We start from the raw sequence: 18,399 nt of genomic DNA, 5'->3' as shown, positions 1-18,399 counted from the left end.
TCTCTAGAGGTGGCATTCACATGTCCTCTGCCAACACCGTGGAAGTGTTTGTGCGGAAGTCATAGAGCATAAGGTAGGAGCTGGAAGGAGCCTCACAAGTCAGCTCTTCCCAACCCCAGATTTCCGAGAGCAGGGAGCAGGCCTAGAGAGGAGCCTCATGCCCAGTCACGTAGCAGGCTGAGACACAGCGGGAAACCTCCTTCTTGCCACCATTCCCATCCCAAGAGCAGACAGCCAGTTCCACAGGTTTGACTCCTTTGGAGATTCTGTATAGTAGCTGAGCAAGACCAGCACTCGGTGCCTTGTCACAAGCTTCCAGAGGGTGGTCCTCTCTGCACTTTCCCAAATCACCTGTCCCTATGTCTGCCACATCACCTACGGGCAAACTTATCTACAGCAACTGGCTTCCCTCTTCTATAGGTGTTTGGCATTATGGAACAAGCCAAGAAGGATTACATGTTGGAAGACTACTCTATCAACCAGGTCTCTCTGGAGGACATCTTCCTGAGTTTCACCAGCACAGTGTCCTCCACCAACAGAAAATTCCACCACGGGCAAGCTCTCCTAGACAGTGCCTTATCACCCTCTCACTCTGAGCCTATCTTACTTCCTCCCTCAGGTCCTTCCTCTCAGCCTGCCACACCACCTCCAACTCCATCTCCTTCAGAGCCTGTCCTACTATAATAAAGATCCTGGTGCAGGGTAGCCTTGGTGTGCATAGCCTACTGTGTTAGTCATGGTCTGCCGCTGTGACCGATTCCCTAACGAAAGCATAAGGGTCAAGGGGTTTATTGTGGCCCATAGTTCAGTGATACAGTCCATCATGGCATGGGAGTCAAAGTACAGGAGCTTGAAGCAGCTGATCACATGACATCCACAGTCATGAAACACAGAGCAGTGAGTACTTGTGCTTGGTTCACTTTTCCCTTTCTATACATTCCAGGACCCCACCCAGGGAATGATGCCTCCCACAGTAGGCGAGTCTTCCCACCACAACCTAATTGAGACAGTCCCCCATAGGATACTCAGAGGCCTGTCTGTCAAGTGATTCTAGATCTCATGAAGTTGACAATTGAGATAAACCATCAAAATCCCACCCCTTGTCAATTTGACACCAGTGTATCATTTAAATCATAGCCTTCACTCTTTGTCCTAAGATCTCATGCTTATCTCATAGTGCAAGACACAAAACAACTTCAAAAGTCCCCCTAGTCTTTAACAATCTCAGCAGCTGAAAAGTCCAAAGCTCACATCTCATCTGAGACTCAAGGCAACCTCTTAACTGTTAAATTCTATAAAGCAACATACAATGGCACAGAACAAACCTTCTCTTCCAAAACTGGAAAGAATAGAGCATGGTAAGGAATGATCAGGCTAGAGCAACACTAAAATTCATAGGTTAAACACCAAATCCTGTAGCTGGCTCCATGCCCGGCATCTGGAGCTCATGATATAATTTTCTGGGCACCAAAGGACTTAGGTAGCCCCACTTCTCCAGCTCTGCTGCCTGTGACACATATAGCCTGTTTTGTTCTTTTTTTTTTTTTTTTTTTTTTTTTTGGTAGGGTTTCTTTGTGTACCAGCCCTGGCTATCCTCACTATGTAGATCAGGGTGGGTTCGAGGCAGGGATCCACCTACCTCTGCTTTCATGACTAAAAAACCAGTATTATCTGGACAACACTGCCAAGTTCTGCGTGGGCTCAAGCTGCAGCCAACCCCTCTTGGACCACAGCGGTGTGAGCTTCTGTATTCTGACCCTGGGGCACTTTCCTAGGCAGGCGGTACTTTTGAGGAGCCAGGAATCCCTTCAGTTCATTTGTTATGCCCAGATAGGGGGGACCCCCAAAAGACCACCCTGAAGACAGAATCCCATATGTAAAAGCAAAGAGCCTTTATTTTTTCAAGCTCCGAGCTTGGTCTCTCTGTCTATGCGACCCAGTGGTGAGAGCAGACAGCCCTGAGCTCAGGTGGGGTAGAGTTTTTATCATAGCAGGGGTTGGGATGTGGGTATTTCCAGGGTTCAGGACCCTGATTGGTTGACATTTGTCTTGAGATATCTATAAAACAAAATAGGTGTATGCTAGACTCAGGGACATCTGGCCACCTCATCTAATGGTTGGAATGTTTGGAATGTCAGGTACTTCCCCTTAGATGTAGGCCCTCCCTGGGTGAGGTCAGCTTATGGGTGTTTCTGGGTCTGGATGTTGCCTGCCAGTAAGCCTGTCACAGAAGCTGTGTCTGGGTCTCTAAGCCTGTCATGGCAGCTGTGTGGTCAAGCTGTTTTGGGGCCCCTCTACACATTCACCTTCAAATAAATTCGGATCTTGACGAGACAGATGGGGGATACCTCAAAACAACTCCCTCACTGTCTCAGTACAGTGCAGGAGGTTTCTCTTCAGTGGTACTGACCTTTTAACAGTTACATCTGTTTTCTCTGAACCAGCTTGATTGCTCTCCTGTCTTGAAATTCCCTCTTCCTAACAAATTAATCCATTGCCTTTAAATTCTCCTTCACTCTAGTTCTCAGGATGTGGGCAGAATGAAACTAGATTCTTAGTGAAAATATCACATGAAGAGCCCCTATTCCAGTTCCTGATAGTCCTTGTTCACCTCTGAAACTGCATCTACTGAGTCTCTACAGTCCAAAGAGGCCAGTTCCCTTGGCATCCTTGCCTTCCAAGCTCATGCAGAATAGCTCATTAAGCGCTGCTTACAGCATTCAAGAGCTTTTCTGGCCCAAAGTTTCAAACTCTTCTATACTTCCCCCACAAATCACTTCCAGAGGTTGGGTTTATCACAGCAACAGCAGCCCCTCTCATCTGTACAAATTTTCTTAGTTATTTTCCTTTTGCTGTGATAAAATATCTCGACAAGAGCAGCTTCAGAGTTGACTCAGGCCACAGTTTCAGGTCACTGTCCGCTATGGTGGAAAAGCCAAAGTGGCAAGAGTTTGAAGCAGCTGGTCTCACTGCACTCACAGTCAGGAAGCAGAGATCACAATGCATGTGATCAGCTCACTTCTTCAACATTCCAAGATTCCCAAGGGAATGGTGCCTCCCACGGTGGGTGTGTTTTCCCATCTCAGCCGAGATAAACAATCCTCCATAAGCATGTTCTCAAGCTGACAAGTGAGATTAACCATCACACCTGCCACGGTTGCAAGGCCAGCTCACAGCCCAGTAAACTAAATACAGGGATCACCCCAAAATGCGTTTACAGGACAGAGTGGTACAAGGGCTTCAGAGGCCTGGTGCAGAGCCAAGATGCATTTCAGTGGAAATGAAAGCCCCAGAGTTCCAATCTGATGGCCTGTGATCTCATCAAGACCTGGCTGTGGGGATTCACTAAGCTAGGGGAGATCCCTACAGGGAAGCATGTGGAAGAACTGAGAATTAGACCCCACGTTGGAGCCCTCTGGACTGACACTGCACTGGCTAAGTCAAGCTGTCTGGAAGACAGCAGTAGAGCTGTGGGTTGGGTGGGTGTATATTTATTTCCCAATTTCATCCCATCTCCTAAATGATTTTAGAGTTAGATCTTCAGAGGGGGAGAAATGTAGTTATATTGAAGGTTCATTAAGGGGAAGCTATTACCTCCTAGCCAATGATTGGAATCTATTTCTGGGTGGAGACGTGCCATTGTCTCCTCCCTAAGAGTTAATTCTAGTGAGCACAACGGCACATGCCTTTAATCCTAGCTCTTGGGAGGCAGAGACAAGCTGATCTCTGAGTTCAAGACCAGCCTGGTTTACAGAATGAGTTCCAGGGCAGCCAGGGCTCCACAGTGAAACCTTGTCTCGAAATAAAACAAAATGAAAAGTTAAATAAGTTGGACAGGTCAGTCACCTGACCAATGCATGACCAACCACTCAGAAAGGTAGGTTTACCTGAAGCCATGCTAAAGAGATGGGAAGTATCTTAGTTACTTTTCTTTTTTTATTAATATTTTTATTATTTTTATGTGCATTGGTGTTTTGCCATGGGTGTCAGATCCCCTGGAACTGGAATTACAGACAGTTGTGAACTGCCATGTGGGTGCTGGACATTGAACCTGGGTCCTCTGGAAGAGCAATCAGTGCTCTTAACCACTGAGCCATCTCTCCAGCCCCTTAGTTACTTTCCTATTGTCATGAAAAAATATGACCAAGGCAACTTATAAAACATGTAACTGGGGCTTTACTTAACATTCCAGAGAGCGAGTCCATGACCGATATGGCGAGGAGGAGCAAGGCAGTAAGCAGGTAGGCATGGGGCTGGAGCAGCCACGAAAGCTCACCACAAAACACAACCACCAGAGAGCCCAGTGACACACCTTCCAATAAGGCCACACCTCCTAATCCTTACCAGTTCCACCCACTGGAGACCAGGCATTCAGACTTATGAGACTATGGGGGCCATTCTCATGTAAACCGCCGCTCACCCACCGTTAGTGAGATGAGATACTTCTCATTCTCAGAATATCAGCCCTCTTTGAAATGCTTCCAGAACCACAACCAGGCAGCTTTGTAAGCCTGCCTGACGCTCTCAGTTACTCAGAGAAGTATACCCTTCCTTTTTTTCTGTCTCTTTTTCTAAGTGTGCTTTCCCTAACACTTTGAACTCCCTCACTTTGGCTCTAAAGTCCCACGAGCCCACTTTTTGCCCTGTGGCTGCTTCCTGTGATGTGGCTGCCTGCTAGTCAAACTTCCATGCCTAACTCAAAGGGCCATGGCTTTCTGTCTTCTCCATCTCCTTCCTCTGGGAAACTTCAGATATTTAAGGTTTGCCTACTCTGCGGTTTTTCTTTTAAACTCCAATAAAATTGTTTGTGAACTTCAAAAAGAAAAAGGAACTTTAAGAGAAGTGCTGCTGCTCCTCACATACCCTGGACCTGCAGGACTAGAACAGACCTCAAGAGGATGCAGGGTCAAGGGAACTGCCAGAACCCGGGCTGCAGAGACAAACGGCTCCCACTCAGCAGTCCCACACACGACGCTGGAGTCTGCAGGAACAGGAGGCCAGCTGAGAAGACCGGCTCCTGACTCAGCGCAGATGAGTATGCTGTCTATTCCTTCCTTTCTATTATTTAATCTCCACTCTTGCATGTATGTGTCATAATGGTTTTTCTTTAGTTTGTATATTGCTCAGTTAGATTTTAAGATTATTCTGTATGTTTCTCCAGCCAGTCTCCTATAAGTCATTCTTTTTTTTTTTTTTTTTTTTTTTTTTTTTTTTTTTTTGGTTTTTTTTCGAGACAGGGTTTCTCTGTGTAGCTTTGTGCCTTTCCTGGAACTCACTTGGTAGCCCAGGTTGGCCTCGAACTCACAGAGATCCGCCTGGCTCTGCCTCCCGAGTGCTGGGATTAAAGGCGTGCGCCACCACCGCCCGGCCTATAAGTCATTCTTTACTAAACATTTGCCCTCTGACAAGGTCTTTTCACACAGCCCTGGCTGTCCTGGAACTTGCTATGTTGACCAGGTCAGCCTCAAACTCATAGGATCTGCCTGCCTTTGCCTCCTGAGTGCTTTTACTATACTTTTCATCCACGGCTCATATACTTTCTTATTTCTATGTCTGTTCCTCTTCCAGCCTTTTCCTTTCATAGCTTTTACTTTTGAATTGTAACTTTCTATAGCTTTAACAGTCCCTAGAATCTGTGGACTCTAACAGCATCCCGACACCCCATACCTTACTTCCTCAATTTTTTGTTTCTTTTCAAAAATCAATCTAAGCTGGCAGTGGTGGCGCACGCCTTTAATCCCAGCACTTGGGAGGCAGAGGCTGGCGGATCTCTGTGAGTTCAAGGCCAGCCTGGTCTCCAAAGGGAGTTCCATGATAGCCAGAGCTGTTACACAGAGAAACCCTGTCTCGAAAACAAAACAAAACAAACAAACAAACAAACAAAAAAGAAATCTAATATCTACCCCATCCTCACCCACCATATATTCCTCCTATGGCTAATCTTATTAATTAAAATACCATTATACTCTGTACTGTCCTTGGTTGCTTATCCTCCAATAGTCACAGAAATCACATGGGCTATTGCTGTTAGTTAGCTAGTACACTTGCACAGTGGTGGTATTCTTCAGCCATGGTTGCTGTCACAGTTACTATTCTCCTCAGAGAGTAACATAGAGATGACACCAGGCACCCTGAGCTGCTGCTAAGGAACTGAGTTCTGAATTTCTACCACATCTAGGACCTCTCAACTGAAAGAATACAGCTGATTTTCAAAAGGCAACAAAATAACCCTGATAAACACCAAATGTAGTCACATAACAAACATGAAAAACAGAAGCAACACAACTCACCCAAAGCTTACTAATCCTACAGTAACAGTATCCAGTAATGGTATTCTTTGAACACACTCTTCAAAGAAATCAGAGAAGAAAATAGGCTCACATGGGTCCAGCAAGGTTAGGCACATAAAAACGTTTGCCGCAGCCGGGCGGTGGTGGCGCACACCTTTAATCCCAGCACTCGGGAGGCAGAGCCAGGCGGATCTCTGTGAGTTCGAGGCCAGCCTGGGCTACCAAGTGAGTCCCAGGAAAGGCGCAAAGCTACGCAGAGAAACCCTGTCTCGAAAAACCAAAAAAAAAAAAAAAACGTTTGCCGCACAAGCATGATGATCTGAGTTGGATATATAGTAAAAAACACAGAATTAATTCTTGAAAGTTATACTCTGACTTCCACATGCTATGCTGTGCACACACTTGCACTCATATACATCCATTATCACACACACACATACACACACACACACTAAAAAAATATTTTTTAAAGTAAGAAAATAAGCTCCCAATTGGAAACAAAAATTAATGAAATAAAGTGTTTCTTTTCAAAAATCAATCTAATCTAAATTGCACCAATAAAGTGGTGCAAGTTATCAAATAGGAATTCAATAAAAAGAAATATTGAAAAAAACCTGAAATGCTGGAGATAAAAACATAAGTCAAATAAAAAGCTCTGTGAAGAAAATTAAATAAAAAAACGCATTGGCACTGGAGACCATTTCCTAAATTAGGAATCAAACTACCTCAAGACCCAGCCATCCCACTCTTGGGCATATACCCAAAGAATGCTGATACATACCATAAAGATACATGCTCAGCTATGTTCATAGCAGCACTATTTGTAATAGCCAGAACCTGGAAACAACCTAGATGCCCATCAACGGAAGAATGGATAAAAAAAATGTGGTACATATACACAATGGAGTACTACTCAGCAGAGAAAAACAATGAAAGCATGAAATTTGCAGGCAAATGGATGGAACTAGAAAAGATCATCCTGAGTGAGGTAACCCAAACCCAGAAAGACAGTTATGGTATGTACTCACTCATTGGTGGATTCTAGATATAAAATGAACAATCAGACCACAACCCATAGAACCATAGAGGCTATATATATATATATAGCATGGAGGTCCGTAGGACGACTGTGGCATATAATAAATTTCAGTTTTACTCAATTATTGAAAAAAAAATAGCCAAATGAATGGAAACACATGAACTATGAACCAAAGACTGAGGGGCTCCCAGCTGGATCAGGCCCTCTGAATAGGTGAGACAGTTGATTGGCTTGATCAGTTTGGGAGGCATTTAGGCAGTGGGACCAAGTCCTGTGCTCATTCCATGAGTTGGCTGTTTGAAACCAGGAACTTATGCAGGGACACTTGGCTCAGTCTGGGAGGAAGGGACTGGACCTCCCTGGACTGAGTCTACCAAGTCGATCACAGTCCTCGGGGGAGGACTTGTCCTGGAGGAGATGGGAATGGAGGGTGGGCTGGGGGTAAGGGGAGGGCATGGGAGGGGGGAGAATAGGGGAACCCATGGCTGATATGTAGAACTGAATGGTATTGTAAAATAAAAAATATATATCACAAAAAAAAAAAAAAAAAAAAAAAAAAAGGTTAGCTAGCTAGTTTCTGTCAGCTGGGGTCATCTGGGAAGAAAAACTTTAATGGAAAAAATATCTCCATCAGCTCTGTCTGGCATTTTCTGGATTAATGATTGTTGCGGGAGTGTCCAGCCCACTGGGGGCCATGTCTCTGCAGGGGTAGGTAGCCCTGAATTGTGTAAGAAAGCAGGCTGAGCAGGGTTGTGGGGACACATTCCTTTAATCCCAGCACTCAGGAGGCAGAGGCAGGCAGATCTCTGAGCTCGAGGCCAGCCTGGTCTACAAAGTGAGATCCTGGACAGTCAGGGCTACACAGAGAACCCTGTCTTGGAAAACAAATCAAACCAAAAGAAAGAAGAAAGCAGGCTGAGGAAGCTATGGAGAGCAAGCCAATAAGCAGCATCCCACCATGGTCCCCGCTTCAGTTCCTGCCTCCAGGTGCGTGGCTTGCGCTCCTCCCCGACTTCCCTTCATGCTGACCTGTAACCTGTAAGACGAGTATACAAACCCGTTCCCTCACGAGGTGCTTTTGGTCACTGTCCTTATCACAGCAATACACAGCAAACTGAGACATTACACAAGCCCCCAGAACGCTCTGTGGGAAGTCTCAACAGCAGGGCAGATCAAAGAGAGGACAAAATATGTGAATTTGAAAACAAGATCAGGTCCAACAAGATCAAAGATAAAATAACAAGACGGTATGCGTAGGAATTCCAAGATACACAAAACACTGTGAAAAGACTACATAGAAGAAGGAGAAGAATCTCGTTCTCAGGGCACTAAAAACATTTTCAAAAGAATTTCTCAGAGTTAAAGAAAGAGTCACCAATCCAGATACAGATGGCATTTAGAACACCAAACCATCCAGACCTCCCTCCCCCAAAAAGAGCCCCATCGTCATATTAAAACATTAAACATACAGTACAAAGAGAGTTTACAAAAGCAAGCCCATCATCGTTGTTTCCAAGTTAACAGCAGACTTACTGCCATAGATACTGGAGTTCTGTCCACGAAATCAGACTTGGGGTCTGCAGTGTGAACTTTCACAGAAGGGGCTGGGGACCAAAGAGAGCATGCAAGAAGCTCTAAGGATCCAGAGTGCCTCTTACATCGAGTTTTTATTAAGATTAACTACATGCAAAGATAATCATAATGCAAAAAAAGAAAGAGAAGAAAAAGAAAATCATCAAACCATGTTTACAAGGAACAGATGTTTTGTTAAAAGATCACCAGGGAGAACAAAGCAAAAAGGACAAGGAAGTAGGGATAAAAAACATGGGAACTCGCAAGCCCACAGGTCTGAAGAAACCGCACACTCCCGGATCCCTGAGGCAGAAACTTGTGCTGTGTACATCTTTCCCCCTGACTCAGTGTGTCAAGGATCAGAGCACGCTTAGACACAGAATGTGTTTCTTTCTCAGACAAGGCTGTTGGCAACAACTTACGACTCAAACTTGAGAACACAGGAAGGCCTGGAAGGATGTATTTTAAGTTCTGAAAGACAAGAACCGATAATCCACAATATACCTAGCTATACTCAACATAGCAATTTGTCATAACTGAAGAAAAAACAAAAACTTTCCCTGATTTTTTAAAAAAAAGGGTCAAGGACTTTATGATCACTAAGCCATTACAAAGACAGCTGAAGGAATTCTTAGTCTACCGGGGGAAAAAATCATCCCAAGGCTGCAAGAAAGGATAAACTGGGCCTGGAGAGATGGCTCAGCAGTTAAAAGCACTAGTTCTTGCAGAGGACCTGGTTTTGGTTCCCAGAACCCACATGGTGGTCACAACCATCCATAACTCCAGTTCCAGGGATCCGACCCTCTTCTGACCTCAGAGGGCACCAGGCACACATGTGGTGCATATGCACACATGTAGACAAAGCACTCATCATACACATGAAAATAAGATATTTTTCAAAGAAATAATAAACCATGGTATAGTACTAATTAAAAGTAAGAGAAGAGTAGGAAAACCCAAACATTGCAAACTCAGCCAAATGACAGACATCAACACACAGCTTTCAGTAACAACTCTAAGTATCAAACATGCAGACAGTAGATCGGGTCTGAAAATAGGAACCCTCTATTTGTTGCCTCTGAGGAACTCACCTCGCCATAGGGGATAGACGTTACCTCACAGTGAGAGGATAGAAAGGGCGTCCCAAATGCGTGTTTCTAGGAAGCCAGCAGGGGTTGCTGTCCTAACACCTCACAGAATAGACTTCAAACCAGAACCAATGGGAGAAGTAAGGTCACTTCTTACTGACTGGAGGCTGTCAGAAGCACTTTACAGTCCTAAACACATGTCCCACAGGCACACCCGATTAAACAAACACTATTAATGTAAGTCACAGACTAGCCCCAGGATCGCGGTAGTGGGTGAATTATATGCCCTCTCACACCAACTGAAAGGCCATCTTGACAAAATAAATTAATAGAGAAATACCCGACCTAAATAACGTCAAGATAAAATGGACTTGACAGACCTCTACAGAACATTCAAACACTGCAGAGTAGACATTCTCCTCAGCAGCCTATGCAACAGTCTCTAAACAATGTAGGGGAGGTGAAGTAATTCCTTGTATTCTATCTGATCACAACAGAGCAAGAGAAGCTCTAGAATATACACAAACTAAGGGAGATTAAACAACCCGCTACTGAATGGGTCCTTGAAGAATTCTTAGAATTGAACAAAAATGAAAACATGACATATCAAAGTAGTCCTAAGAGGGAGGTTTATAGCTCTAAGTGCCTACATTAAGAAATAAGAGAACTGGGTGGTGGTGATGGCGGGGCACGCCTTTAATCCCAGCACTAGGGAGACAGAGGCAGGCAGATCTCTGTGAGTTCGAGGCTAGCCTGGTCTACAGAGTGAGTTCCAGGACAGCCAGGGCTACATAGAGAAACCCTGTATTGAAAAAAAACAAAACAAAACGGGGGGGTGGGGGGGGGGCTGGAGAGGCGGCTAAACGGTTGAGAGCACTTATTTGTCTGTGTGTATTAATGTGGGGCAGGAGTTGCATGTGAGTACAGATGCTCAAAGAAGCCAGAAGAGGGCATTGGATACCATGGGACTGGAATTACAGGTGGTTGTGAGCTGCCCTGCCAGGTTGCCGGACAGTGAACTCAGTCCAGGGCAGTTATGCACTCCTAAGTGCCGAGCCACTTCCTGGGCCTGTGATCACCTTTCCTCTAGTGATTTGGAATTTGGCTTGTTCTTTTTTCAGAGCTCTAAAATATATCATTAAATTATTTATCTGAGGTTTCTCCTCTTCCTCCTCCTCCTCTTCCCTCTTCTAAGACAGTCTCACTTTACAGCCCTGGAGAGCTTGGAGAACCCACTGTGTAGTTTGGGATGGCCACAAATGCAGAGATCCACCCTCCCAGGTAAAGGCATGTGCCACCATGTCCGGCCTCTCTGAGTTCTTCTAAAAAAAATTATTTTATGTGTGTGGATGTTCTGCCTGCATGTATGCCTCGGCACCACTCGAGTGGTACCCGCAGAGGTCAGAAGAGGGCACTGGATTCCAGAACTGGAGTTAGAGGACAGTTGTGAGACATCATGGAGTGGCTGGGACCTGGGCCCAGGTCTTCTACAAAAGCAGCATGTTCTCTTAGTTGCTGAGCCAACTCCCACACATACAATTTTAATAAATTTTTAAAATTTAAAAAAAAATCATGGCAGAAATTAATGGCAAGGAAACAATTTAAAGACTCGATGAAAGAAAGACTTTTTTTTGGAAAATAAACAAGATGGACAAACTCTTAGCCAAATTAACTGAAAAACACTAAGAAGAGCTAAATTAATTAGAGATTATTATAATATTATAACAAACCAATGTAATTCAGAAAATCATTAGATCTATCCTTTAAGCTGAGGCTGGAGAGATGACTGTCATTAAGAATTTGGATCCAAATCCCAGCAACCAAACTCTTTCCATGGAGTGGGAGGGCAAACGAACACTACCCCAGCTGTTAATGACTGCTGGGGGGCAGGGGAATTATTTTTCTTCAGGGGTGTAGACAGACGTGAAAATAGGAGGGAGATCTACTGGGGAAAAGATGTTCCAGGGGAGTAGGAAGGGAGGGAGGGGGTAAACATGCATGTATGAAATTTTTTTTAAGAAAAATTTTCATTCATTTTACATACCAATCAAAGATCCCCCTCTTCCCTCCTCCCGCCCCCCCCCCCCAACTTCTCCCTCCCAACCCACAAGGAGGCAAGGCCTCCATGGGGAGGCACATTCAGTAGAGGCAAGTCCAGCCCCTTCCCCCTGCCTCAAGGCTGCATGAGTTGTTCCATCATAGGAAGTGCGCTCCACAAAGCCCGCTCATGCACCAGAGATGGATTCTGATCCGACCACCAGGGGGCCTCCCAAGTAGATCAAGCTACACAACTGTCTTACATGCAAAGGCCTAGTCCAGTCCCATGCAGGCTCCACAATCATTGATCCACCTTTCATGAGTTCCCTCTAGTTTGGTTTGGTCATCCCTGCATGTTTCCCCATCATGGTCCTGATGCACTTGCTCATAGAATCCCTCTTCTCTCTCTTTGACTGGACTCCTGGAGCTCTGTCTAGTGATTGGCCGTGGATCTCTGCATCTGCTTCCATCAGTCATTGGAGAAAAGTTCTGTGATGACAGGGTATTCACCGGTCTGATCTCTGGGGCAAGCCAGTTCAGTTCAGACACCCTCTCCACTATTGCTAGTAGCCCAGGCTGGGGTCATTCCTGGGGATTCCTGGCAACTTCCCTAGCACCAGGTTTCTCTCTATCCCCATGATGTCTCTCTCTATCATGGTATCTTTTTCATTGCATTCCCCTCCCTCCCTGTTCCAGCTCAACCATCCCATTCCCTTATGTTCTCATCCCCTACCCTCCATTGCCCACCGTTCATCCCAGTTTACTCATGGAGATCTCATCTATTTCCCCTTCCCAGGGCAGTCCATGTGTCCCTCTTTGGGTCTTCCCTGTTAGTTAGCTTCTCTGGAGTTGTGGGTTGTTGATTACTCTTTGCTTTATATCTAGTATCCACTTATGAGTGGTTACATACCATGTTTGTCCTTCTGAGTCTGGGTTACCTCACTCAGGATGATATTTTCTAGTTCCATCCATTTGCCTGCACATTTCATGATATCATTGTTTTTTCTCTGCTGAGTAGTACTCCATTGTGTATATGTACCACACTTTCTTAATCCATTCTTCATTTGACAGGCATCTAGATTGTTTCCACGTTCTGGCTATTACAAATAGTGCTGCTATGAACATAGTTGAGCATATGTCCTTGTGGTATCATTGAGTATTCCTTGGGTATATGCCCAAGAGTGGTATAGCTGAGTCTTGAGGTAGATCGATTCCCAATTTTCTGAGATACCGCCATACTGATTTCCAAAGTGACTGTACCAGTTTGCACTCCCATCAGGGCATTTTTACTATATTAATCCTTCTTATCCATGAGCATCTGACATCTTCTTCAATTTCTTTCTTCAGAGACTTAAAGTTCTCGTCATACAGGTCTTTCACTTTCTTAGTTAGAGTTACCCCAAGTTATTTTATATTATTTGTGGCTATTGTAAAGGGTGATGTTTCTCTGATTTCTTTCTCAGCCCATTTATCATTTGTATATAGGAGGGCTACTGGTTTGTTTGTTTGTTTGTTTTTGTTTTATTTTGTTTTGTTTTTTAGTTAATCTTGTATCCTGCAACATTACTGAAGGAGTTTATCAGCTGTAGGAGTTCCCTGGTAGAATTTTTGGGGTCACTTATGTATACTATCATATCATCTGGAAATAGTGAAAGTTTGACTTCTTTTCCAATTTGTATCCCCTTGATCTCCTTTTGTTGTCTTATTGGTCTAGCTAGAACTTCAAGTACTATATTGAATAAATATGGGGAGATCGGACAGCCTTGTCTTGTTCCTGATTTTAGCGCAATCGCTTTGAGTTTCTCTCCATTTAATTTGATGTTGGCTGTTGGCTTGCTGTAGATTGCCTTTATTATGTTTAGGTATGTTCCCTGTATTTCTGATCTCTCCAAGACCTTTATCATGAAGGGGTGTTGGACTTTGTCAAAGGTCTTTTCAGCATCTAATGAAACAATCATGTTTTTTTTTTCTTTCAGTTTGTTTATATGGTGTATTACATTGACAGACTTTCGTATGTTGAACCATCCTTGCATCTCTGGGATAAAGCCTACTTGACCATGGTGGATAATGTTTTTGATGTGTTCTTGGAGTCAGTTTGCCAATATTTTATTGAGTATTTGTGCATCAATGTTCATGAGGGAGATTGGTCTGTAATTCTCTTTCTTTGTTGCATCTTTGTGTGGCTTGGGAATCAGCGTAACTGTAGCCTCATAAAAGGAGTTTGGTAACATTCCTTCTGTTTCTATTGTGTGGAACAATTTGAAGAGTATTGGTATTAACTCTGCTTTGAAAATCTGGTAGAATTCTGCATTGAAACCATCTGGTCCTAGGCTTTTTTTGGTTGGGAGACTTTTAATGACTGTTTCTATTTCCTTAGGGGTTATTGGTCTATTTAAATTGTTTAACTGGTCTTGTTTTAACTTTGGTATGTGGTACCTATCCAGAAAATTGTCCATTTCTTTTAGATTTTCCAGTTTTGTGGAGTACAGGTTTTTGAAGTATGACCAGATGGTTCTTTGGATTTCCTCATTGTTAGTTGTTATATCTCCCTTTTCATTTCTGATTTTGTTAATTTGGATGCTCTTTGCCTTTTGGTTAGTTTGGATAAGGGCTTGTCTATCTTGTTGATTTTCTCAAAGAACCAACTCTTTGTTTCATTGATTCTTTGTATTGTTCTCTTTGTTTCTATTTTATTGATTTCTGCTCTCAATTTGATTATTTACTAGCGTCTATTCCTCCTGGGTGACTTTGCTTCTTCTTGTTCTAGAACTTTCAGGTGTGCTGTTAAGTCACTAGTGTGAGATTTCTCCGATTTTTTTGTATCTGTTGAGATTTGCTTTGTGACCGAGTATGTGGTCAATTTTAGAGGGAGTTCCATGGGGTGCTGAGAAGAAGGTATATTCTTTTTTGTTATGGTAGAATGTTCTGTAGATATTAAGTCTATTTGAGTCATAATATCAGTTAAGTCCCTTATTTCTCTGTTAAGTTTCGATCTGGCTGATCTTTCCAGTGGTGAGAGTGGAGTGTTGAAGTTTCCCACTATTATTGTGTAGGGTTTGATGTGTAATTTAAGCTTTAGTAATGTTTTTTTCACATATGTGGATGCCCTTGTATTTGGGGCATAAATGTTCAGAATTGAAACTTCATCTTTGTGGAGATTTCCTGTGATAAATATGTGATGTCCTTCTCAATCTCTTTTGATTGATTTTAGTTTGAAGTCTATTTTGTTAGATATTAGGATTGCTGCACCAGTTTGCTTCTTAAGTCCATTTGACTGGAAAGACTTTTCCCAGCCTTTTACTCTGAGGTAGTGTCTGTCTTTGGTGTTGAGGTGGCTTTCGTATTCATTCTGTGAGCCTGTGTCTTTTTTAATTTTATTTTATTTTGAGCTGAGGACCGAACCCAGGGCCTTGTGCTTGCTAGGCAAGCGCTCTACCACTGAGCTAAATCCCCAACCCCTAGCCTGTGTCTTTTTATAGGTGAATTAAGTCCATTGATATTAATGGATATTAATGACCAGTGATTGTTAATTCCTGTTATCTTTTGGTGGTAGTGTGTGTGTATTTCTCTTCTTTGGGATTTACTGCTGTGGTGTTAGCTATTGCTTGTGTTTTTGTGGGTGTATCTGACTTCCTTAGGTTGGAATTTTCCTTCTAGTGCTTTCTGTAGGCCTGGATTTTTGAATAGGTATTGTTTAAATCTGGTTTTGTCTTGGAATGTCTTGTTCACTCTGTCTATGGTGATTGAAAGTTTTGCTGGGTATATTAGTCTATGCTGGCATCCATGGTCTCTTAGTGTCTGCATTACATCTGTCCAGGCTTTCTGGCTTTCAAAGTATCCACTGAGAAGTCGGGTGTTGTTCTGATGGATCTGCCTTTATAGGTCACTTGGCCTTTTTCCTTTGCTGCTCTTAATATTCTTTCTTTATTCTGTATGTTTATTGGTTTAATTATTATGTGGCAAGGGGACATTTTGGGGGGGGGTCTAGTCTATTTGGTGTTCTATAAGCTTCTTGTATCTTCATAGATATTTCCTTCTTTAAGTTGGGAAAGTTTTCTTCTATGATTTTGTTGAATATATTTTCTGTGCCTTTGAGTTGGTATTCTCCTTCTTCTATCTCTATTATTCTTAGATTTGGACTTTTCATGGTGTCCCAGATTTCCTGGACATTTTGTGTTAGGACTTTTTTGGCTTTGGTGTTTTCTTTGACTGACAAATCTATTTCCTCTCTTGTATCCTCTACACTAGAGATTCTCTCTTCCATCTCTTGTATTCTGTTGGTTATGCTTGCATCTGTGTTTCCTGTTCATTTACTCAGATTTTCTATTTCCAGCACTCCCTCTGTTTGTATCTTCTTCATTGTTTCTATTTCAATTTTCAGATCTTGAACTGTTTCCTTCACATGTTTAATTGCTTTTCCATGGTTTTCTTGGCTTTCTTTAAGGGATTTATTGATTTCTTCCAATTTTTTGTTTGTCTTTTCCTCAATTTCTTTAAGGGAATTTTTCATTTTTTCTTTAAGGCCTCTAGCATCTTCATGAAGCTATTTTTAAGGTCACTTTTTTCTGCTTCTTCTACATTGTGATGTTCAAGTCTTGCTGTTGGAGGAGGGCTAGGTTCTGGTGATGCCATATTGCTCCTTATGTTGTTGTATGTATTTTTGCATTGATGTCTACCCATCTCTTCCTCTAATAGGTGCAAGAGGTGCCTGTGTCTGAGCGAGCTGCTATTGGTCCACTCTGTGCTTGTTGTGTCTGTGTCTGTGTCTCAGGGGGCCCCTTTGGGTCCAATCTTAGCTCTTGGTCTAATTGGAGCTGGCAGATTCTGTACCTCAGGGAGCTGCTCTTGGCCCAGTGCAAACTAGCTGATTATATGACTCAACGAGTTGCCCTTGGTCTTATCAGGGCTCTTGGTCCAGTCAGAGCTGGTGGATTCTGTGTCTCAGGAAGCCTCTCTTGGTCCAATGAGAGCTGGCGGACTCCTTGTCTCAGGAAGTTACTGGGGTCAAAAGCAGATGGGTATTGAGGTAGGGCAGGGGTCTTGTGGATTGCAGGGTCCGATGGGAGGTTTTGGTGGGAGAGCCTGGCCGCTGGGAGTTTTCCCTGCTGGCCAGCAACTGGGGCAGAGTTGGGTGGGAGTTCCCAGGGATTGCACATGTATGAAATTGTCCAAGAATAAAATTTATCTTTTAAAAAGACCAGATGGTGGCTAACACAGTAGCATTCATAACCCTGCCTAATGCTGGCTCTGTCCTTGGGGTTTCATATGCTCCCTGTCATTTAATCATTCTGCACATAGGTCCACTTTCTAGGGACGTATCCTGGACCTTCAGCTGTAGAGGGCCACATCATGTCCACATCTTGACAAGATAGTCTTCGGGCCTGAAGAGATCGCTCAATCTTTTTTGTTTTGTTTTGGTTTGTTTTTGTAGACAGGTTTCCTCTGTGTAACTTTGGCTGCCTTAGAACTCTCTCTGTAGACCAGGCTGACCTCGAACTCACAGAGATCTACCTACCCCTGCCTCCCAAGTGCTGGGATCAAAGGTGTGTGCTACCACTGCCAGGTTTGAGATTGCTCAACGTTTTGTCCTCCCTTGTCCAGAGTCAGGTGGCCAATCTACTATACTTCCTCCCAGATACGCCATGCCACTGTATCCTGAGGTCCACAGTACATAAGGCTGGCTTCTCTCTGCAGAATGATGGGCAGGATTTGGGTAGATATATAAATGGGTTAATAACATAGGTGCACCCAGACCCCTCTGGCAAGGAAGATGACGCTAGAAATGGGAGAAAGTGGGTGACTTCAGAAGAGGACTGGAGCTGGCTTCCCATGTCACGTCACACTGAATTCTTAATTCAAACCTGGACCAATATTGGGATGATAGTCTTCTTCCAAAGGTAGGAAGAACATATTAACCCATTTGCTAACCTAAGTCACAATTTTCAATATTTAAATGTTGTAGTATATGGGCATTTATTTATTCTTTTCCCTGCTTCCTACATGCTAAGGATGAGCCAGTGTGTGACTTCCATCAGCCTGCGAAGTGGACAAGTCATGGTCTCATTTCCCAGTTGTATAAGCTGAGACCCAGAGATAGCCAGCTTTTCAGTGTGCTATGTCAAGATTAAACTCAGGCAGAATTTTCAAAGTGGGATCCCCAACTAGTAACAAGAGCAGTGGTGCCTTCTGGAAACTTGATAGAAATTTAGATTTCCTAGGGTTAAGGTCTTTGCTCAGTGGCACACCATATGTTTAATATGTGAAGGATCTGGGTTAAATTTCTAATACCCTCCCTGCAAAAAAAAGGAAAAAGTAATGAAGATTCTTGGGTACTGTCTTAGTTATTTTTCTGTTGTTATGATAAGACAACTTA

The 18,399-nt window shown here is 43.4% G+C and overlaps 2 protein-coding genes across 21 annotated transcripts in view; both read left to right on the top strand.

Annotated features, from left to right (window-relative positions):
* Nucleotides 1–720, top strand: part of LOC102906714 (ATP-binding cassette sub-family A member 17-like) — a 75,490-nt gene extending 74,770 nt beyond the window's left edge. For all 19 annotated transcript variants that reach the window (XM_076578000.1, XM_076578002.1, XM_015997666.3 and 16 more), the window contains one exon: nt 421–720. In XM_076578000.1, the coding sequence (XP_076434115.1) occupies nt 421–684 (264 nt within the window). In that variant the 3' untranslated portion in view covers nt 685–720. The remainder of the gene's footprint in view (nt 1–420) is intronic.
* A 3,470-nt stretch (nt 721–4,190) lies between these two features.
* Nucleotides 4,191–18,399, top strand: part of Ccnf (cyclin F) — a 51,234-nt gene continuing 37,025 nt past the window's right edge. The window contains exons 1-2 of one of the 2 annotated variants that reach the window (XM_042283675.2): nt 4,191–4,241; nt 4,877–5,035. The gene's annotated coding sequence lies outside the window, so the exon portion shown is untranslated. Of the gene's footprint in view, nt 5,036–18,399 lie in introns of both variants that reach the window. The other variant, XM_076578010.1, reaches the window with a different exon arrangement.

This window comes from Peromyscus maniculatus, chromosome 8 (genome assembly GCF_049852395.1).
Source record: "Peromyscus maniculatus bairdii isolate BWxNUB_F1_BW_parent chromosome 8, HU_Pman_BW_mat_3.1, whole genome shotgun sequence".
NCBI classification, from domain to species: domain Eukaryota; kingdom Metazoa; phylum Chordata; class Mammalia; order Rodentia; family Cricetidae; genus Peromyscus; species Peromyscus maniculatus.
The sequence above is the reverse complement of the archived record's forward strand: the minus strand, read 5'-3'. Positions and strand labels throughout refer to the sequence as shown.